Source organism: Rhincodon typus, chromosome 18, assembly GCF_021869965.1.
Source record: "Rhincodon typus isolate 14 chromosome 18, sRhiTyp1.1, whole genome shotgun sequence".
NCBI lineage: Eukaryota > Metazoa > Chordata > Chondrichthyes > Orectolobiformes > Rhincodontidae > Rhincodon > Rhincodon typus.
The window spans coordinates 33,827,847-33,852,454 of record NC_063349.1 but is presented as its reverse complement, the minus strand read 5'-3'; the positions used below and the strand labels follow the sequence as shown (position 1 = coordinate 33,852,454).

Here is a 24,608-nt window from a genome sequence, read left to right as displayed (position 1 = left end):
GTACTGCACTGGTATTAAAGTTTGATTATTGCCTTGCTGAGGCTATTTGAAATTGATGTAAGTTTCATTGACATGTTAATTTTCTGTGTAATCAGTTAGCATGAAAATTACAGTAAGGAAAAAAAATTATCCACTCCTCAAAGATTTCTAAAAAGTTTAGACTCTTGCATGAAAGGCACATTTGCTATTTGTAGATAACCAAGATGTGACTGCACCAAGCCAATCTGTTCTCTTAAATACTTTTGTCATTGATGATGCTGCACATATATTCACTTCATCTGTATAATTACTAAGCTGCTTACCACTGTGCTGGTTGTGTTTTATTGCTTTGTCGTTGACCTGCTTGATGAATGCCTCACAAATTGTCAGAAGTGGGTGGGGAAGAAAAGGAAATCAGACAGTCCTCTGGTTTATCTCAGTCCATGTAACTGCAATATTATTAGACAATCACACAGTCAAAAAAATACATTAATTTGATTTGATGTTCATGGAAGTGTGTGTACTCATACATTTAAAGTTAGTATCAAGACATAATGCAAGATGTTTTCTAACTTACACAATGCATTTCATAGAATCCCTACACTGTGGAAACAGGCCCTTCAGCCCAACAAGCCCACACCAACCCTCAGAGCATCCCACCCAGACCAATCCCCATACTACCCACCTGATCTACACATCCCTGAACACTACAGGCAATTTGGCATTACCAAGCCACCTAGCCTGCACATCTTTGGACTGTCAGAGGAAACCAGAGCACCTGCAGGAAACCCACACAGACACAGGAGAATGTGCAAACTCCATACAGACAGTTGCCCAAGGGTGGAATTAAACCCGTGTCCCTGGTGCTGTGAGACAGCAGTGCAGCTGATAATACAAATAATTATAGATACATAATAATACAAATTATTATGTATGATTGCAGGTCAGAAGAGGCTGACTGATATTCAAGTCAGAATCAAAGATCGGCCCACAATACATAAATGGAGGACTATCATCAGCATGAAATAAGACAAACTCTTGTAAGCTACAACCTTCTATCCATATCATGGTTAATGACTGATAGTAGAAGCAATGCCACTGGGGGGTAAGTAATAATAGCCAATGTGTAAATGCAGGATAAATAACTAAAGACTGAGTTGAGGGAATAAATGTAAGTTAACCTTCTCAGATGGAAACTTATAGGATCATTTCTCCATTTATTCTGCATGCAGCCTAATTTTAAATTCCACTGATTTTAGTAAAAATGTAAATGCAGAATGGGTGGTAAATTTGATTCCATCTGCTTCTACAAAGTGGGGTTAGTTTAAAATGACCCTTAGGGACTTAAAACCAAAGCAAATTAAGGAGGCATCAAGACAAGCTAAATTATTAAATAAGGTGCAGGAACATTAATCTAGTTATGGCTACTGTTCTAAGGAAGAGGAAGAAACTTATTTTGTTCAACTAATTATAAGTTATAAATGTAAGGACTGTTCCTTTACAGTTAAAATTTAGACAAAACAACTTGTCTTTGTTGTTTTTATTCATTTGGTGAATTAATTTAAAATGTTTTACATACAGGCATCTTTATGCCGCTTTTGAGGGCTTATTTTATACAATACTATTTCCCTGGCTTCTACCAAAAATAGTTTCACTTTACTGTTTTCTTTCATTATTTAACTTTTGTTCCTCACAGCTGCATAAAAATGAATGAAACATTATCATCTGGACCCAGCTTCTGCTAAACCACCTACTAAAAGTGGACAGTACATGCGTAACACACACTTGAATCCTACATAAATTCTAAGACCTGGACTTGGATTTAACTTGAGCTTACAACCTTTTGACTCTAAGACAGGAGTGGAAAACTGAGGAAGTTGACATTTAAATAATTTTGATCACTTATCGTGTCACACTCAAAATCACTCTGGGAAGTCTTACCTAAGACCAACAAATAAACAGAAAAATGGCTACATGGTTACATTCTGGTGAACTGTTGTTTTCATCAAGGTTCAGAAAGTCTATTGTGGGAATTGAACTATCTTTCTGTCAGTGTTATCTTCAAACATTTTCAGGCTAATCAGGAACAGCCAGATAAACCTTTATCATCTCTGCCCCAAAAGCATTTTTCTACCTAAACGTCATACAGAAAACATCATTATACCAGTGTTTTTTTCACCTATTCCACAGGACCTATTTTAATTCTTTCCCTAGACAAGGTTCTCAGTGTATGAAGAATCTTTGGAATTCTGTGTTATGGCCTAGACCTATTAATAATGGGGCTGAGAAAGTTCAAACTCATTTCCTGCTGGACTCCTCCAGCTGGGGAAATTTTCATTCCAACTACAGGATTTATTAAGTGCAAGATTAGATAACATGGTGTTTACTTAATGTATGCTTAGAGGCACTAAAATTTTCAGTAAAATAAACTTTGCACAAATGTGAGAAACAACATCTAGATTGGAATAAATATTAATATATAAGTCATTGTTAGGAGAACAACACAATGAACAGGCTCAAGCATGGTGTGCATCACATCAATTGTAAACTTTAATTTTGACTAAATATCTATGGTAGAGAAACAGCGTCCCTGTATCCATCCTCTTAATAACGGCAAAGGTTCCAATCTTGCTGAGTTGAACAGCCAAGTCACAATTTTAGATTCTACAATTTAGAATGGTATCAGTCTACTTTAATTACCAGTTTTTGTAGAGAAAAAAAATTGACACATTCAAACTATGCATATAGAAATATAAATCTGTGATTTCTCAATGCATGTGCTAACTTTCTGTCGTTATTATTTTTAACTTAAAGATAACAGTTCTTTGCTATTATCTTTTCAATAAGTGAGATATGTTGCAGAACTACAATTCATTAATGAAATAGATTACAAAATTGTCACAGTGTCCACTTTCAAAAGCATGCACAGCATCTATCTATTAGGTTTTGCCTCAGTCCTGAAGAGTAATTGGATTCCTTTCCCATTGACATGTTGCAACCTGAAAATCTGGGCAGATTTTTGGACAGAAATAGTGAATGCTTCGATGATATTCACTGACAGTTTTCACTTTATAACAGTGATGTCTTAATTTTATTTTATTGTAAGACAACTCACACTAACTTCTTGCAATTTTTATTGATGATTTCCTAATTTGAGCTTCATTTTAGCATTGTGGATAACTACTTGAACTAGTAACACAGAATTACAAAGGTAACCCAGGTTTTTACTTATGACAACAGAATCATGACACTAACATTTTCAGTGAAACAGCATGAATTTGGCAGATCCAAACACATACAATGACTAAACATTACCATTTATTCATTTGTTAGTGTTACTATCGTAGAGCCAATACATACTAACAACCCATTTTGCTTCCTAACAAACTATCACGAGATTTGGTGCACTGTTCCAGGACAGTAAAACTTACTGCTACTAGGAAAACATAAAGGTATTCTTTTCATTGATTCACAGCTGCAAAAAGGAAGAAATACGTGACCGATTGGATTCACATTCTGAGCAAAGCCAGATGCAGTATAGCATATTAAACAGAAATACGTTATATTTAATTACCACAAGCCAGAAAAAGTAGTGATGATTTATACTTCAATTTTCAATAAGAAAATTGGGAACAGTCAAAATATAAGATGGTACAACAAACTAATAATAAACATGAGTTAATACTAAAGCACTTCAACTATCTATTATTAATAATGGCATAGCTTCGGGTCATTTTTAAACTCCTACATATAGTGAAACAATAAAACTGAACATTTCAACCATTCTATCTTGTCCATTTTAAACAGCTGTTAATAATTCAACATTTTATCTGTGTGCCTACCATGTTGAATACCACAGACAGTGATCAGTTCAATAAGCCTCCTTGTGACTGCATTTTCTCGCCTGCAGAACCTATGTATTCTGTCATGGTCCGAATGAGCTAAGAGACTGGTATATTTTCCTGAGCTCAACAATTCTAGAGACCAAGCAGATGCAAAGCAGGGAAGATCACTCACTGCTTATACCTTCTTTTGTAAATGAACAAATACAAATCAATGACTCACCTAAGTCAAAAGTGACGGTTAGAACTGCCATGTTTTGCCATCTCTAAGTGTTAATCTTGAAATACATATCATTCTGTGGCTACTTAGGTAACCAATATGTCAAACTATGCACCACTACCTAAATAACAGGCTAGGTAAACTTTCTGAGAAGTTCACAATACTTGCTGCTAACAAAGTTTATTTTTTCATGTCATTACATTAGAGAAAATTATGTATGAAAGTACAGAAAAATCTGCTAAATCGCCTTGTATTTCTGGCATACTCTATTAAAGAAATTATTCTGGGAGATGTATGTTGGCACAAATACGAATTGACCACAGACCATGAAAATCACTCGGGTTTTCCAAACCTGATCACTATTCGTGACAATGCTGGAAAATATACATTCAATTATGGTAGGGGCTGACTCAATCATGAGGACCCCATGAGAAATTGTCATCCAACTTGCAGACTTCCACATGTAGAATGGTCCCTTATGTGAGATACTACAGCACTGTCACTCATGTACTGAAACATCAGTATAAACCTTAGAATACATAAGAAATAGGAGCAGGAGTAGTCCATTCAGCTCCTCAAACCTGCTTCCCAAATCAGTAAGGTCATGGATGACCTTTGAACTCAGCTAAACTTTCCTGCCCTTATTCACATCCCTTGATTTTCTTAATCGCCAAAGATTAAGATTTCCATCTGTTCAACATCTGAACCTTACAGCTTCCTCACTGCAGAGAGTTTCAAAGGCTCTCAATTATTTGAGTGAAGAAGTATTGCCTCATCATAGTCCTAAATGGGCAATCCATTAATAAGATTCAGTAACCACCAGTTCCAGACTCCCCAGCTATGGCAAATATTGTACTCATTTTTACCATCTCATGGTTCTTAAGAATTATGCATGTTTCAATAAGATCACCTGTCATTCCTTTAAACTTAAGGGTATACAGGTTCAGCTAACAGAATCATTCCTTATAGGGCAATCCTCTCATCCTGAAAATCTGTCTCATGACCTTTGTTGAGCTCTCTCCCAGATAAACATGTTCCTCTTTAGGTATGGAAATCAAAACTGTATAAGGCACTGAAGGTGTGGTCTCAATATAGTCCTATAAAATTGCAGTCAGACTTCTGTACTATTGTCTTTTTATGACATAGGTAGACAGATCTTTGATTAACAAGAAAGGTCATCAGGAGTAGGCACGTATGAGGAGTTGTGCCACACGATGATCACCTATTATTTTATTCAGTGGCAGAGTTGGCTCCAGTGTTTTCTTTTGTTCATAATTAGGATGTTTGTATATTCAATCACATTTGTAAATATGGCCAACAGACCATTTGCTTCCTTAACTATTTGCTCACCTAGATGTCAATATTTGGGTGCAAAGCCACTCAGATTCCTCCAAATACCAACATTATCCAGCTTTTCAACATTTAAAAAACATATTACTTTTCTACTTCACTGGAAAACATGGCACTTTATTGTAATGTGCTACTTGAAAAAATTCAAATACTTCTACTATTCCTCCCTAAACCGCCCTGTCAGTTACAAACTCAAAAAACTCTAATACGCTTGTTAAACATTCAAATCAGGTCATATTGTTATATATTGTTATAATTTACAGGCTGTAATTTATTTATATGTCTTGTTACCACATTCTTATGAATAGATTCAAGAACTGTCCCGATTACTGATGTAAGGTTGACTGTCCCTTAGTTCCCTGTCTAATCTCTCCTTTTGTGAACAGCAGAGATGCATTTGCTGCCAACCAGGGATAAAAGGGATAGTGGCAGGAGAGATATAAAGCTGGTGGAGTGTCAGAAAACAGAAAGTAGTGATGAAGTGTCATAGAAAGGCATTGGAGGAAGGTATGTAATAAGGTTCCCCAGGGTTTGATACCAGAACCACTGCTTTTTTTCTAGAATAGAAACGTACTCTGCAAATGTGGGTGTGCACAGCACAATTTCAAAATGTAAAAATGACAAAACTTGGAAATATTGTGAATTGTGAGGAGAAATTTCAGAATGCAAGAGGATGTCAAGAGGCTAATAGTATGGTTGGGCCAATAGTAGATGAAATTTAGTAGCGATAAGTGTGAAGTGACGCAAATTTGTAAAAAGTAGCAAAGGCTATATAAAATACAAGCACAATTTGAAAGGAGGTACAAGGATAGAAAGACCTGAGGATATACGTGCACAAATCATTGAGGTGAGGAACATGACTAAAAAATGTAAGGAATTCTGGACTTCATAAATTGAGGTACACAGTACAAAAGAAATTAAGTTATGATGAATGACATAAAATACTAGTTCAGCTTTAACTGGAGTATTGTTTCCAAATCTGGGCAGAGCAGTTTAGGAAGAATGCAATGGATTCAGAGAAGATGCAGCAAAGTCTGAGAAAACAATTCCAAGGACAAGTGACTTCAGTTACATAGATAGATCAAGCCCCTGGGGTTGTTCTCCTTAAAGAGAAGGCAGAGAGAAAATTTGATAGAACTGCTCAAAATTATAAAAAACATAGACAGGAGATAGAGAGGAAATGTTCCCACTGCCAGAACTGGCGATAAACAGAGGGCACAGAGTTAAGGTGCTTGGCAAAAGAATCAACAGTGACATAAGGATTACTTTTTAGTTATGTAGCAGGTGGTTAAGTTCTACGGCACTACCTCAGAATGTGGAGAGTCAGGTGCAATCAAACGCTTCTGATTCAATCAAGCTAAAAGAAAACACATGTTACCAGGGTTGGACAGTTTGAGCTATAGGGAGAGGCTGAATAGACTGGGGCTATTTTCCCTGGAGCGTCAGAGGTTGAGGGGTGGCCTTATAAAGTTTATAATGGGGGTATGGGGTAAATAGACAAGGTCTTTTCCCCAGTGTGGTAAAAGTCCAAACCTAAAGGGTATAGATTCAAGGTGAGAGGGAAAAGATTTAAAAGGGATCTAAGGAGCAACTTTTTCACACAGAGGGTAATGTGAGTATGGAATGAACTGCCAGACAAAGTGGTAGAGACTGGTAGAATTACAACATTTAAAAGGCATCTGGATGGGTATATGAATAGGAACGGTTTAGAGGGATATGGGCCAAATGCTGGCAAATGGGACTAGATTTATTTAGGATATCTGGTCAGCAGGGATGAGCGGGACCGAAGGGTCTGTTTCCTTGAAGTATATCTCTATGACTTCAGGGCTATTAGTAAAGGTGAAGGAGTTGTTAGCTACCAAAGAGTCAGCAGTGAATGACAGGTCAAATGGCTTCTTTATGTTCTGTAACCATTCTATTACCCTATAAATTATAATGTTCCCATTTCTCCCTTTTTATCTTTAATGGACCCATGTTTATTCTAATCTGTTCCTTTTTAAATACCTGAGAAAACCTTTCTGCATGTGAATAGTCAACTGTACAAAATTCAGTGCAAACGTAATACTCATACATAATACATTTTGTTTTAAGTAATAATGTTATCTCTACCTCCCTCTGAAAAATACTAATGAATTTAATGAATAAGACTTTTAAAAGTTACAATCACATTGATTAGATAACTTCATTGAAATATTCACTTTTCATTGCTTCCCAATGGTTTCAGAGTCAAGACTGCTACGGAGCTTATCTTCAAAATTTAATCAGGTCTATCCTCACACTCTTACCATCCAATATTTTGTTAGATGTGCCATCTACTAAAGTCACATTTTAGGCTTCCCAAAGCATAACAGCAGACTCATTTCAATCAAAACATGTGCATTTTTGATCTAAACTGCATCATGTTTTGTAAACTTGATACTGTTGTTTTTAAATGTTATAACTGCACTAGTACTTTGTTTACAAAACAGAAATCCAAGTTTATAACTATTGCTAGCAAACAGGCTTAATGCAATATGTGCACTGAACTATAGTGGAATCTCATTTATCTGCAGCAAACTACTGTGGAATCTCATTTATTTGCACTCCAATTGTCGCCTGACCTAATTATCACTAGAATCTTTGCAGCAAAGTTTGTGTAAGACATCACCTCAGCTCCAGGCCTATTAACACCTGTCTCTTCCAGTCTGTATAAATTAATTTCACAGCCCGAGAATAAGAAAATGCAATGTGGGAACATCAAAAGAAAGTAATTGAGAAGTGCTTGAAATTGTATGGTCACATTTGAAGAAAACGAAGAAATGTACTGTTTGGAGAATGGGGATGGGACCGCTAAGAAGGAGAAAAGGAAGGCCTGCTGCCAGCTGGAAAGATGAAGAGGCAACAGACTTAAATGTAGTGGGATTAGAGGAGCAAAAGGAGGAAGAAAAGGAGGATATAAGCAGATAGAATCATAGAATCGCTAGTGTGGAAACAGGCCATTCAGCCCATCAAATCCACACTGACCCACCAAAAAACATCCCACCCAGACCCACCCCCTATCCTATCTTGTAACCCTACATTTCTCATGGCCAATCCACATAGCCTGCACATTCCTGGACACTATAGGCAATTTAGAATGGCCAATTTTTGGACTGTAAAAGAAAACCAAAGCACCTGGAGGAAACCAACACAGACACAGGGAAAATGTGCAAACTCCACACAATTGCCCGAGGCTGAATAAAACCCAGGTCCCTTGTGCTAAGAGGCAGCAGTGTGATCACTGAGCCACTGTGCTGCCCTGGAGATGGGAGAAGGAAGATCAACCAGCAGTGTGGCATTCCTAAGTAAAACGGGGGAGGGCATAAATGATATTAGTGTTGTCTTCATTCCCATGGCCATGTTTTTACTAGGTATGATTGACCAAAATGTCTGATTCTCAGCATCCACTTAGGAAGATGTCTGTCCTCTTAGCCTAAACAGAGGTAACTGGGACAGGATGACATTTTGTACACCAGTGCTCTCATGTTTTACAGAACATCAACATGTGTTAAGTTCAAAGAAAACAACATTACTTCATTTAAAAAAAAACTGGTTTTAGTTTTATATACCAACATATCAAAAGTGCTGTGCTACCTCACACCTTTCTTTCTAAGTAGAGTTTCAAACTTGGTGGCAACACAGTGCTGTGAGGTTGAAAAATTTAAGTCGTCTTTAAATAACTTTTTAGAGTTACAGTAATCATTACATTACTGTAACTCTAAAAGGTTATTTAGAGACGACTTAGTTTGCAATGTGAAACTATGAACATCGATCAATTCTGCAGAGAAACCTTATGGGCTGATGGGTAGGACAGGAGGGCAAGACTCCATGTTTCCAAGATTATGTCAAGGAACCAGAGTGAAATAATCAAACAAAAGCTTAGATTTCTTCACCTAATAGCCACACTTATAAGGATTGTCCACTGCTAGCAGATAATTAGAATTTGTGATTAATTTCACACCTTCCCCATACTGGTTTCCAATGCAAGAACATAAAGTTCAGGCCAAGACTGGCCGATACCACCAAGGACTGGCTCCAAACACACTTCATATGGGCAGCCCAGTCCTCCAGACTGACTTGACAACCTCTTCTGCCTGCGGGAACCACTCAGTAATCGGCGACATCCATTCCTCCTCCTCCAGCCCAACAAAAAAAAGACGCAGCAGGACAGGGATTGGGGAGAGGAAACAAAGAAAACAAAAAAGTGGCCTAGAGAGGCACTTACCCCAGGGTGGTCATGGTGACGATGGTGTACCAGAAGGCGGCCGGGATGCTGGTGAACTTGGTGGCGGAGGAGCCCTTCTCGGCGTAGAACATGACGGTGGCGAAGATGATGATGGCCATGGTGAGGGAGAAGAGGAGGAAGCCGAGCTCCGAGGCGCAGCTCTTGAGGGTGTAGCCCAGGATGCGCAGGCCCTGCGAGTGGCGGGAGAACTTGAATATCCTGAAGACGCGGAAAACGCGCAGGGTGACGAAGGCGCCGCTGACATCCTCGTTGTCGGTCATGACCAGGCCGATGTAGTAGGGCATGATGGCGACCACGTCGATGATGCTCATGACACTGCGCACGAAGCGGTAACGGCTGGGGGCCGCCACGAGGCGGAGCAGGTACTCGACCGTGAAGATCATGACGCACGCTGTATCCAGGCAGAAGAAGGCCAGGGCGTAGCGCTCGCCGCACGGCAACTCCTTCACACTGCCCGGCAGCGAGCCGCACGGCACCGTCTCCACCACGTTGGCCATCACCGACACCGCGATGAAGAAGCCCGTCACGTAGTAGAAGACGAGCGCCAGGGTGCTGGTGTGGGGGTTCTCGAAAGCCCGCCACACCTTTTGGCGGGCGGTCATGGACGGCAGCCGGTTCTCGCTGCTGATGTCGTCCTCGGCGTCGTCCATGATCCGCTCGATGTTTTCCCGCTTTCGGTCCTTGTACTCTTCGTAGCAGCAGTCGCCGATGATCTCCGGGATGATGCCGAAGAAGGAGAGCTCCTCGTCGTAAGCCGAGATGCACTCGTGCCTCGGGTAGTGCAGCTTGCCGGTCCGGTAAAAATTCAAGATGCTCCTGAAGATGTCAGGGTCCCGGTCGAAGAAATACTCGCGGATCTCCTCGTTGTAGAAGAAGTCTTTCTCCGAGCTGCCCAGCAGAGTGTCCGGGTACCTCTCCAAAGTGCTCCTCCACGTCTGGAAGCGCCTGCCGCTCACATTCAGGATGACCAGCCCGTCCTGGGGCCGCTTCCTCTCGCTGGGGGCGGCGGGCATGGGCTGGCTGGCCACCGGCATCCATCCGATAGCGGCCGCCCGGGCAAACGGGAGCCAGGCGGCTACTCCCGCTGCCATCGCTCCGACACTTTACTGCCTGCCTGGCTGGCTGGGAGGGTGGCACAGGGAGATACAGGTCGCTTCCCCGATTCAGAACCACGCTTGATGCCGCACGCCTGACATCTAGAAAGATAAAGGAGGCAACCCAATGTAATTTTGCGGTCGTGTTGAAATAAAACAAAAACTCCTCGCGCAAACCCTTGCCCGGGCTCAAAATATTTATTTCGCAGAATTCCCCATCTCTTGTGTTTTCTACTCTCTCTCACACACACATGCACACACACACATTTTAACCGGTACCGTCTTATTATTGCAGTTGTGCTCCTACACGGACATCAACTTCACAGGCAAACCGAAATTTACCAGGTGTTAGCAAAAGAACATTTTAACTGTTTGTTGTCCTACCTCTCTGAAGAGTTGGCCACTTGTCTGATGCATTCAGATTTCGGTGCTGTATCACTTCAATCCACTACACGTTAATGGACAGATATTATGTATAGAAAATACGAAGAACCTGTACCGGAGCCGTGACAGGAGAATCCCTCAAATAGAGCTTTTCAGTCCACCAGCAACAAGTTCACGAAACGTAATCACGCTCGACGATCCAGTAGCGATACGAGACCTTAACATATTCCACTTCTCCACTCTTTGCAGTACAGTACCTCTAAAAGAAGGCGAGATCGTTTGCATATACATTTATATACAGAATATAAGGAGCCACTCGCAAGACTGAGGGCGCAGTTGAACTTCCTTGCTCTGAGATCGTGTGGGTGGTTCATAACCATCAGCTATTGTATTCAACGTAAAATCAAAACCTGCAGATTTTTTTTAAGGCTATACAGGTTAGGTTGTAGTGGATATGACATTGGAGACAGAACTTGCTCAAAATAACACTTTGTTGAAACTGGAATGAGCAGAAAATTTAACCTCAAAAAATTATCGAGAGTTCATTCTAATATCCGGCGCTCGTCGTTTAAAGTAAGTGTTGTGGTCCTTTGCCGTCGAATCGTTTTCTGTACCGTTTACAAACAAATAGGGAAGAGACGATTGTGGGAGAACGTTTCAGCCGCTCCAAGACGCGTTTCAGCTTTCTCAATTTATCAGAGCATTCAATCCTGTTTCCCCTGCTACAAGCCCACGTCAAATAGTTCGCCCTATAGAGGGCGATAAAATTCAGGATAGAGGCTGATCTGTTTGAGAATGGCAAACATAACCAAAACTGTTGTATGTAAGAGATTCGGGAGATCATTAAAGAGGTTGGTGAGGCCTTAACATTATACCATATTTTTCAACATTTAGCCGTTTTAATTTCACAAACACGTTAAGATTTTTTGAATTTAATGATGAAATGCCTTTGTGATTGATTATGGATGAAATCACTTCAGTGAGAGATAAGCAAATATTAGAGACATTATTGGTAGAATTAATAAATAAGATAATTTAAGACTAGTGGAGGTTGTATATAGGTTGCCTCTTAGCAGCTATGAAGTGGTAGATTAGATAACAGCAGAGATTAGACAAACGTAGCAAAATCTTTTATCTTCCATGTCAATAAGAAAAAACATGTCGCAAAGGTCGTGAATTTCTTTAATGTGTCTTCGAGAAGTTTCCTAATTTAAGATTTAGTAATAAGTAACCATTCAGATTTAGGTAACACAGCCTAATGATGTGTGAACATTTTATCTAATATAGATCATGGTGTGATATCATTCAATTTAATGATAAAGGCAAAACAGCTCATCGATTTCTAAGTTTTAGTTACGCTGACTTCAGTGCAATAAGAAAAACTGTCATCAGTGAACTTGGCAAATCTGTCAATAGCAAATATGATCTAAAATCAGTTGGAGGTATTTCAAAAATAATTTATGATATAGAACCAATTTAGAACTCCCTGAGAGGAAAGATGCTGAGAAAGAAAAGACGAAGGACAATAAAAAAACAAGAAAAAGCATACGAAAATGCAAAGCATACACAAATCTTGACAAATGGGAATGAAAGACAGAATATAGAAACATTACAAAAAACATGAAAATAAACTTACAAGGAATATCAAGATTAGCTCAAAAATATTGCATAGGAATTAGAAGATCGTCTGGGGATGTGAGAAAAACTGCTAATAGTAAAATGAAAATTAGGAAATGGCAGACATATTGAGTAATTACTTTGTGTTAATATTTACAGGTGTGATAGACTTCAGCATGGTGGACGTCCCAAGGTAATGAATGTTTGATCAGACACAACTCTACATCACTACCCTGGAGACCAGAATTTTTCAGCTTGTCAGAAGCACCAGACTTTAGGGCACAATTTGAAATACAGAACAAATGGTGCTGACAGCGATTTCATACAGGATACGGGACAGATATTAAAACCACAAAATCCAGAATTGTCACCCTGAATAAATTAGTATCACAAAAGAGAGATAAATTCCCAATATCAGATGGTTTCTATGTCATAATTTTAAAGGAAGTGAGACCACTGTCAATTTGGGAACTGTTCTTTTACATTGGAAAAGAGTGTGTACCATTTCACCTTTTAGGAAATGTGAGAGAGGAATGATAGTTCAGTTCACCTGCCATCTGTTGTTGGGCTATTCCTAGTATCTATAATTAAGGATTTAGTGAATGAACAAATTGAAAGTTTTCAGCTGATCAAACCCTCAGTTCCTTCACCGATCAGTTTCTCAACAGATCAGTTCCTCAGGATAGTGATCGAGGCCCAACCCTCTTTAGCTGCTTCATCAAGGACCTTCCTCCATCAGAATGTCAGAAGTGAGGATATTCACCGATTATTATACAATGCTGATCACACTTCGCAAGTCCTCAGATACTGAAGTAGTCTATATTCAAATACAACAAGATCTGGACAATAGCTAAGCTGACAAGTGGCAAGTAACATTTGCGCACCACAAATGCCAGGCAATGATAATCTCCAATAAAAGACAATCTAACCACCGCCCCTTGATATTCACTGGTTTTACTGTCACTGAATCCCCACTACCAACATTCTGGAGGTTACCATTGACTGGAAACTCAATTGGACTCGACACATTAACAGAGGCTTCAAGAGTTGGTAAGAGGCTAGCAATACTGCAGTGAGTTACTCACCTCCTGAATCTCCAAAGCCTGTCCACTGTAACAAGGCAAAAGTCAAGAATCTGATGGAATACTCCTCACTTGCCTGGATGGGTGCAGCTCCAACAACACTCAAGAAGCTCGACACTGTCCAGGACAAAGCGGCCCACTTGATTGGCACCACACCCACAAACATTCACTTCCATCACCACTGATTCTCAGTAGCAGCAGCATGTACTATCTATAAGATGTACTGCAGAAATTCACCAAAGATCCTTAGACACACCTTCCAAACCCACAATTACTTAAAGTCATACAGCATGGAAACAGACCCTTCGGGCCATATAGTCCACACCAACCATGTTCTCAAACTAAACTAGTCCTACCTGTCTGTGTTTGGTCCATATCCCACCAAACCTTTCCGATTCATGTACTTATCTAAATGTGTTTTGAATATTGTAACTGTACCCGCATTCACCACTTCCTCTGGCAATTCATTCCACACACTAACCACTCTTTGTGTAAGCATGTTTCCTCTCGTGTCCTTTTTAAATCTTTCTCCTCTCACCTTAAAAAATGACCCCTAGTTTTGAACTCTCACACCTTAGGAAAAGACCTTTGCTATTCACCTTATTGCTGCCCTTCATGATTCTCCAAAGTTTCTTGAGGTCACCCATCAACCTCCTACATCACATTATGGATTTACCAGAGTGATACCTCAACTCCATGAGTTAAAATACATGGACAGATTACATAACTAGGATTGTATTCCATGAAATTTAGAAAGCTTTAGAAGGCAATTTGAGATTCTGAGAATATTACAGGGAATAGGCCAGATGGTTAGAGAGAAGCTATTTCTACTGGTAGGGAGATCCATGGGACATAGGGAACACGCTTACACAAATTGGTAAAATGATACTTGGTCATTGTTAAATGTTGGTTTGTTAGGTTCTTGTTTACCAATGGGATTAAAAGATTGGACAATCAGCTATAATCTCACATAATGGTGGAACAGGCTTGAGGGGCAAACTCTGTTCTTTTATTCCTTTGAACTCAATTGTATTTTTTCAATAAAGTAGGTAAACTTGTACTCATTCGGTGCTTTTCAGTCTCAGAACATTCCAAGGAGCTTTACAACCAAGCGGAGAAACTAAATTGAATACAGCAAGATCCATTAACAGCAGGGGAGATGTTGGCCTTGTGGTATTATCACAAGACTATTATTCCAGAGACCCAGGTAATGCCCTGGGGATCTTTGGTGAATTTCTGCAGTACATCTTATAGATAGTACATGCTGCTGCTACTGAGAATCAGTGGTGATGGGAGTGAATGTTTGTGGATGTGGTGCCAATCAAGTGGGCTGCTTTGTCCTGGACAGTGTCGAGCTTCTTGAGTGTTGTTGGAGCTGCACCCATCCAGGCAAGTGAGGAGTATTCCATCAGATTCTTGACTTGTGCCATCTTGCCATAGCAGATGGAGAAATTTGAATTCAATAAAGTATCTAGCATTAAGAGTCTAATGATGACTGAGAAACTGTTGCTAATTGTTGGGAAAGCCCCATCTAGCTCACTAATGTCCTTTAGGGAAAGATCCTTACCTGGTTTGGCTTACATGCAAATTCAGACCCTAAACAATATGGGTGATGCTTAACTACCCTCTGGGTAGTTAGGAATGAGCAATAAATGCAGACCTACCCAGCAATGCCCACACCCCTTAAATGAATTTAAAAATGACTAGATAGTATGTTTTGGACAAATTTCCCCAACAATTATTAACCCTGAACATATATCATTGTGTAGATGCCATCCTATCTCCTGGAATGTGCTTTCCAATCTTAGCTAGCCCACGAACTCCAGCTACATCTTCTCAATCCTATTGCAACCAAGCTGTTGGTGACTCAATTTGCCTTACTGGCCCCCATGTTAACTGGTACTGTTAACAATTCCGAATGCTTAGATAATGCTCTACAACCATCCCTCATTGCCTGGGAACAAATGCCACTTTTCAACTTCTCCTTCTTTCTTTGTCCAACTGAACTGTCTTTGCTTGGTACATTTCTAATTTATCTAATCACAGCCAAATTATCATGTACGATGGCTACTTTTTCCTCTCCAAAGTCCTTGAATGCATTGTTACATCCCAATTCTTTGCCAATGTTCCCACAATGCCATGTTTGTGTTTGCCTAATTCAGGTTTCCAACACAACCACAAGACTGAAACAACTCTCGTGAGTCATAAATGAAATTCTTTGTAACCGTGATTATAACTGTCACTTCTCATCCCTCTCAACATCTCTGCTGCTTTCACTCCCAATGACTACAGTATTCTCCTCTAAGGTCCTTCTTTCTTTGTCCAACTGAACTGTCTTTGCTTGGTACATTTCTAATTTACCTAATCACAGCCAAATTATCATGTACAATGGCTACTTTTTCCATTCTCATTCTGCTACATCTGGAATTGCCCATGATTGATTCTTAGTGCCTTTCTGTTTCTCATCTGTATGCTAGCTCTCTCTGTGATATCCAAAAAGCATAACTGGTTCCATGTATATTCCAACAACATTTCCATCTCTTTGAAGCCCTTAAATGTTTCTGCTTTATCACAATGAACAACAATATTCAACACTGAATGAGCAGAAACTTCTTCCAACTAAATAATGGAAGGATTGAAACCATCGTCTCTGATCTCTGCCACAAACTCCATTTCTACCCAAAACTTTAATCTCTGATAACTATTTCAAGCTGAGCAACACCATTTGCAGCAGTGATACTACGTTTAGTACCAAACTGAGTTTCTAACCACATATTTGCATCGTCCCCAATTCAGTTTGACTCTGATCTTTCCTCAGGCTTCAGTGTTGAGATCCCTATCCATGCTTTTTCATCGTCTTGACTATTCTTAGCTCCTTCATCCCTGCAACTCTTTGAGATTGTTGTGCTCACATTTGACAGTCCTGCTTTCAAGTACCTTGCCTCTAAGCTCTGAAATTGCCTCTGAAACTCGCTCTGCCTCTCTTTCACCTGGTCTTCTTAAAATGATCCTAAAATCTTTCTTTTAATCTAACTGTTGGTCATCTTTTCTGAGTTCCCCTTCTGAGCCTTGAAAAATGTGAAAAATGTCAAATACGTTTTGTTGAAATAGCTATTGTTAAGCGCCTTGGGACTTTTACTATATTAAATATGCTAGAAAAACCTAAGTTGTTGGTTGAGGGATAAGTGTTCATGGAAAGAACCATGGTAGTGATAACAATAACAAACACGGAAATATGCGATGATCATAAGAAATAATAAACACGTTTTATTTAGTTTACGTAAGATTTATGAAAAGCTGATATGAAATAAGGACAATTAAAAATCCCATCACATTAAAAAGATCAGACATCAGTCTGTTAAGTATCAAATTGGTTTAAAGTTAACTGAAGCGATAGATTTGTTGAGGGACGGAGATTAACATGGTCCTAGTTATATATGTTTTATATTAACATTTTCAGGCATGCCACAGATTCTTTCAATATTTAAAAAGATCTGATGAAAAGATACATTTAATTTGAACAGAGTTTGTAGATATTTGCTTGTTGTTAATAGAGACCTGACTGAAGTGCAGTGAAGTGGGAATTTGAACAATCTCAGAAGAGCACAGTGCAACTTTCTCTTTCCATAAGCAACAGGTACTTGTAAAGAATCCATCTTACAGTCTAATGTTTTAAACTTTATTCTGAATAACTGTATCATTAAATCTTAGCTGCATGGCCTTTAACAAAAGAAAAAAATCAGCAATATTATATTGAGTGACATCAAGCTGCTACCAGACTGAAAATTTGTTTGAAAGTATTTTGTTTTAGTTGAGGAGCTTTGTACTTGTAAGTTCAGTGAAGCACTTTACCAAAACGACATCCTATTCCAAATGGGTATTTAATTTTGCTGCATTGGTAAAACATTTATATTACACATATAACGAGAAACATTTTATAAATATCTATTCAGATCTGTACAACTTCTTTTACACCAAGTTCTAATGGTTTTTAGAACTATCTATTCAAATATGTATAACATTTTTTATACAAAGTTGTAATAGATTTTAGAGATATCTATAAATCCATTATAATTTTGTATTTAAAAAGTGGTACAGTGAGAAACGTAAGATGATTGATAACTCAAGGGCGTTTGGCATCAGTTTTAAAGAGTAGCGCCTTTAACCAGTCACCAGTTTGCATAAAGTACAGCAGAAAACTATAATTTCCATAATGTGTGTTATAAAGCAGAGATCGAACCCCTCTGATAACTAAAACCAAAACACCCAGAGAGGCATACCTTGCCCTATAATCTGTTTAAAGAGCCCCCAGTCTGTTATAAAGGAGTAGTTAAATGAGAATAAAATCCTGATACTCTCTTTGTAATCAACAAGTAACAATTTATTTATCTAACTCTTAACAGTGAACAAACTAACTAAACTATTAACAAACCGAATAATCCCCTTCTAATTACTAACTATTCCCGAATAAAACAAGATTCTAATGGTATGCTGTTCCATTAAATATAAGACCCACTTATATACAATAAAATAAAATTAGAATTTAGTCTCTCAAAATTACAGCCAGGTTATGTCTTCCAGAATGTTCTGGTTCTTCTTCGACAAATTCTCCTGTCAGGAGAGGATTCTGAGAGATAGCATTTATGATTATTTGGAAAAGCACGGTTTGATTAGAAATAGTCAGCATGGCTTTGTGAGGGGCAGTTCATGCCTCACAAGCCTTATTGAATTTTTTTAGGATGTGACAAAACACATCGACAAAGGTAGAGCAGTGGATGTGGTGTATATGGATTTTAGCAAGGCATTCGTCAAGGTTCCACATGGTAGGCTCATTCAGAAAGTAAGGAGGCATGGGATTCAGAGAAATTTGGCTGTCTGGATACAAAACTGGTTGTCCAATAGAAGACAGGGTGGTAGTAGATGGGAAGTATTCAGCCTGGAGCTCGGTGACCAGTGGTGTTCCGCAGGGATCTGTTCTGGGACCTCTGCTCTTTGTGATCTTTATAAATGACTTGGATGAGGAAGTGGATGGGTGGGTTAGTAAGTTTGCTGATGACACGAAGGTTGGTGGAGTTGTGGACAGCTTGGAGGGCTGTTGTGGGTTGCAACGGGACATTGACAGGATGCAGACCTGGGCAAAGAAGTGGCAGATGGAATTCAGCCCAGAAAAGTGTGAAGTGATTCATTTTGGAAGGTCGAATTTGAGTGCAGAATTCAGGGTTAATGGCAGGGTTCTCAGCAGTGTGGAGGAACAGAAGGATCTTGGGGTCCACGTCCATAGATCCCTCAAAGTTGCTACCCAAGTTGATAGGGTTGTAAAGAAGGCGTATGGTGTATTGGCTTTCATTGTCAGGGGAATTGAGTTTAAGAGCCATGAGGTTATGCTGCAGGTCTGTAAAAATCTGGTTAGACCACACTTGAAATATTGTGTTCAGTTCTGGTCACCTCATTATAGGAAGGATGTGGAAGCTTTAGAGAGGGCGCAGAGGAGATTTACCAGGCTGCTGCCTGGACTGGAGGTCAGGTCTTATGAGGAAAGTTTGAGGGAGCTAGGGCTTTTTCATTGGAGAGAAGAAGGATGAGCGGTGACTTGATAGAGGTATACAGGATGATGAGAGGCATAGATAGAGTGGCTAGTCAGAGACTTTTTCCCAGTGCGGAAATGGCTATTATGAAGGGGCATAATTTTAAGGTGATTGGAGGAGATGTCAGAGGTAGATGCTTCACACAGAGAGTGGTGGGCGTGTGGAATGTGCTGTTGGCGGTGGTAGTGGAGTAAGATACTTTAGAGACTTTTAAGAGACTCATGGATAGGCACATGGAGGATAGTATAATGTTGGGTATGCAGGGTAGATTGATCTTAGTAGGATAATAGGTTGGCACAACATCGTGGGCCTGTACTGTGCTGTACTGTTCTATGTTCTATGAATGCCATCTCAATGAATCTTTCTGTCAGGAACGCCTTCTCCGTTGAAATCGTTTGTCAGGAACATTAACTATTTGTGCTGTAAGTACCTCTAATTTAGATGGAGTTTACCCTAAGACTTGGAGAATTCTGTGAGAGCCAGTGATTCTTTCTTTTAGAGCTGAGAGCTGTTCTCTTAGCAGATGACAGTTGTTTAAAGTTTTGACAAAGATCTGTAGCTCGGATTGTAAATGAGGTTGTTGACTTGCTCGCCGAGCTCGGTGAGCAAGTCAACGACCTCAGATGGTAGTTGGCTCTCCTCCGATTTTCCAAATGCCCTCATTTTTGTACCCTTGACAACATATAAATTTCTTTTAACAGGATTGGTCCTATGTTGTCAAAATTATTAGATTTAAATTTAATCAGTTTTTGGTATCTAAGGGCCTGGTTTAAATTAAATGGCTGAATTCAAAAATCTGCTGTCTTGGTAAAAAAAATGCTGCTTTGCCTGCTGACAGTACAACCTCTTAATACAAATGTTTCAATTCAGGTATTCTGTGCACCTGCAAACCACCAGACCCTTTATGAATCTCTAAGCATAGAAAAAGCACATCATCTTTTAAAGAGACCATGCATTGCTTTCCCCATAGCATTTTACAAACACCAACATTTTACAAACACCATATTCTAATGTCCTGCCTTCCAATCCACAAACTCTACCCAACTTTGCAACACAAGATTATTTAAGTTTGTCTTAGAATATAATTAATGTGTAGTTTATATTTGTCTTATAATTGACATATACACGTAAATGGTTTAACAATGATGTTGACCAATAAATCATCCTTTTCATATCTTGATTGAAACAACTTTCTGGGTTTCAAATATATGCTTAAATGGTACTTCTTAGTCTTTCAGATGTTGCAGGTTAGCCATCATAAAACGAAAACTACTTATAATTATCTTGAAATGGAAATGATATATTGCTTGGCAATGATATTTTCCTTGATGACAATTGACAAGTTAATTTGGATGCTGCTGCATCAAGTCCATGCAGTGAATGTTAATCAGCTGTTGTTAATGGGTTAAAAAAACGTTATTTACTTTCCAAACCCACATTCGTCTGATGGATAAATGTAATTGTAAATCTTTACATAGTAATTGAAAATTCCTCTGCTATCATGTGTTAATTCTTTTTAGGCTCACTTCTACACTCAACGTTAAACTATCAAAACCAAGTACAGATTTGTCTCTATGGTTACCACTGTACACTAATTCTCAGCATTAGCAATATGGTGTGATACTGTACAACCAGAATACTGAAAATTCTCAGCAGGTCAAACAGCACCTGTGGAGAGAGAAACTATGTTAATGTTTCAGGTCGATGACATTTTATTAGAACTGGGAAAACTCGGAGATATATCATGTCACGTAGCCTGTTACATCTCAAATGTTGTACACCTCCGATAAAAAGGTTATCGACCTGAAACATTAAGTCTGTTTCTTTTGAAATTGATACTGTGCGACCAGCTGAGTCTTTCCAGCAGTTTCAGATTTCCAACTTGGGTAGGGCTTTGCTTGTATATTAGCAAAACAAGAATCAATATAAACAGTTTCTCCTAATAAAAAGTTAAATGGGAAGGGAAAGAAAAGTCAGACAAGTGATTGAAAAAGAGATAACACTCTCTGCAGCACTTAGTGAAATACACTTTAATCAATTAACTAGGAATTGTCAGCAAGTTGATGCACTATAATTTACAGTAACCATTAGGGGCCTCAGAACTTAGCATCAGAAAGAAAGAATATTAAAAAACCTTCATGGAGAAAAAGTCTTTTTACCTAATTCAGGTTGTACGTGAACAGATTAATAAGAGAAAGAGTTTATGGAACAGCAAAGTGCTGCAGATGCTGAAAGTCTGAAACAAAAACTAATTGCTGGCAATTCTCACCAATTCATTGAACATCGAGATGAGAGACAAGCCCAATATTTCACATAGATGACATGTCTATTAATACAATAAGTGCGAATTACAAACAATCCCAGTAGAAAAGTCATAGATGTGAATAAAAATATTGAAATCTAAGAAAATCTATTGCACATCTTTCATTTGGAATTCCCTCCCTCATGGCATTGTGGGTCAACCTACAGCATGTGGACTGCAACAGTTCAAGAAGGCCTCACCACCACCTTCTCAAGGACTACAAGGGACAGGAAGGAAATGCTGGCCAGCCAGCAACTCCCACGTCCATGTCCCATGAGTGAATAAAAAAAATCCCTGAACTTCTGTTATATTGTATGCTATATATAAGATTATTGTCTCTATTTACAATGGCTGTTGGTACTTATAGACAAAGAGATCATAATAAACTTTGAGGGTACATTTTTATTAAACTCCTCTTCAAAGATGGGAACATCTTTAGTCTTGGTTCTGATGGCCTTTTCAGAAAGCAAATTCACTGTCTCAAAGTAAACTATGGAGCAATGTTTCTTCAAATGCAAATCTAGAAGTTAAAGAAATTTTGATTTTCCATCTCTTTGAGTTCATCAGTTTTTCCAGGAGCTTTTTCATTGGATTGCTGTCTTGCTTTCTTCATTCTAATCATTCCAGCAAATACTTCTGCAGCAGAATGAATAACTTCTGTTCTTCAGGATTGGGAGATATCCACACTGTTGGTGTTATTGTCTCAAAATGTGGATATTTTTGAACACCTGCTTGTTCCTTTATGTCCAATAGAATGTGTCAGCATTTGGATCATTAGTGGCTGTCAGGATGAAACTATTCACCATATCTATTTTTGAATAATGAAGATTCTGTAAAGACTGTTTCTTTTTATGTTGTTTATTCTTGATCGTGAACTGAGTTGGAAAAAAGACTATTTTAAAACAAAGGATGGAGGAAGGAATTACCATATCTTTTAAAAGTTGTTGAAACTCAGTTTAAATCATATTAACACAATTGCTTTGTAAAGTGTGGGTGGAGGTGTAAAAGGAAGCAGCCCAACACCAGGATATAGATCCAAAGTGAGTTTTGGTCAGCAATAGATTGCTGATTGGTTTGAGGATATGGGACCAGGTGTCGGTGCCAAAGTTCATCAGCATGACCACAATTATCTGACTGATTCCTGGGTAGCTGAGCTTGTGGGAATGAATAATACAATGAGAAGCTTTGGACATCCAGAAGAGGATATGGTCTCTCTTTCATTCTGTCCAGTGAAAATATCTGAAGATTAAAAAAAAGCCAGTGGTTTTCTTCCACTGCTGCTTTTAACAAATAAGTCAGCAACTTTATCTTTTGTGAAGCAGTGAAAGAATCTGAAGGAAAAGATCAGAGAATTATAAATATAATTGATATTTATAAAAAAGAATAGTTTCATCGTTCGGAGGCATTGTTTGATTTACTTAAAGAATAAGGGAAAGGGAAAAATTCTCAGTATACCAATACAGATTATCTCCAGACAAAATAAACTCGAGCAGCATTCTATATTTTGTTTGGCTGTACCTCAAAAGATAGTTCTTCTTTTGGAACATGGTAGGTTAATGTAAATGTATTCAACTTCTTGAACAGAGCAGTGATTATAGAAGTTTTTGTTTATCTCAGTCAAGCAAAAGATGGATCTCAAGCCACAGTAGTTGGAGCCTTTGGTCATAGATAACATCAAGGTTTTGCATTGATATGTCCATTTGCTGTTTTTTAAAATCTCTTCTCACACCTGCTTATTCTTGCTTTCTTACAGCCATATGCTCCAATCAAATACTACAGACCTTTAAGTGAATGATCACATTGCCATAATCACTGTAATCAGATAAGTAAGTGCATACTAACTTTTTATATTAATATTTCAATTAAATTAAAACAAAACAAAGAACTGTGGTTGCTGGAATTCTGAAACTTCTTCAATATTAATTATCATCAATTGATTAATTGATCTCATGATTTTGTGATTGACAAACCTGACAGCATACTTTGAAGAAGTTGCAGATAACAAAAAAAGGCAAGAATTGCAGAAAAAGTGTATAGACTTACAGAATGCCTTTGATGCAATATCAAATGGGACACAATCAAAGAAGATGCAGAATGGGATAGAACATTTTAGAAAAGCAATGAGTTAGAAAGAAGAAGCTAAAGACAATGTTACTGTGTGTTTGGAAATGGATGCACAGGTTCTCATTTGGAAATGCTCCTATTCAGTGTGTAATAAGTGATTTAAAACTAGTGCTGGGGGAATGGTGTCTAAATTTGCAGACCACAATAAAATATAACAAATAATTCTGAAGATCAAAGGAAGGTGAAGGTATATTGAGCAGATGTTGCAATTGGAAATCAATGTCAGTATATTGTTTGAAGAAAAGTTGAGAAATATGGAAAAGGATTTAGGATTGCAGTGTGATAAGACATTGAAAGCAGCTTTTCAGGAACACAACAGTGTAAGAGAGCTAATGGAATACCGAACAGAGAATTAGGAATACAAGAAACAGCAGCAGGCATAGTCTCATAGAGTGATACAGCATGAAACAGACCCTTGGGTCCAACTCGTCTGCATTGACCAGACATCCCAATCTGATCTAATCCCATTTGCCAACATATGGCCCCGATTGCTCTAAGTCCTTCCGATTCATATACCCATCCAGATGCCTTTTAAATGTTGTAATTGTACCAGCCTCCACCACTTCCTCTGGCAGTTCATTCCATATTTGCACCATCCTCTGCATGAAAAAATTACCCCGAGGTCTTTTTTCAATCTTTCTCCTCTCACCTTAAACCTATGCCCTCTAGTTCTGGACTCCCCCATCCGAGGAAAAAGACTTTGGCTATTTGTCCTGTCCGTGCTCTCTTGATTTTATAAACCTCTATAAGGTTACCCCTCAGCCT

At 38.7% G+C, this 24,608-nt stretch overlaps 1 protein-coding gene across 2 annotated transcripts in view; it reads right to left on the bottom strand.

The window, feature by feature from the left end:
• kcnd2 (potassium voltage-gated channel, Shal-related subfamily, member 2) overlaps window positions 1–10,746 on the bottom strand; it is a 440,776-nt gene extending 430,030 nt beyond the window's left edge. For both annotated transcript variants that reach the window (XM_048607713.1, XM_048607714.1), the window contains exon 1: window positions 9,635–10,746. In XM_048607713.1, coding sequence (XP_048463670.1) covers window positions 9,635–10,746 — 1,112 coding nt within the window. The remainder of the gene's footprint in view (window positions 1–9,634) is intronic.
• Window positions 10,747–24,608: the final 13,862 nt, after the last annotated feature.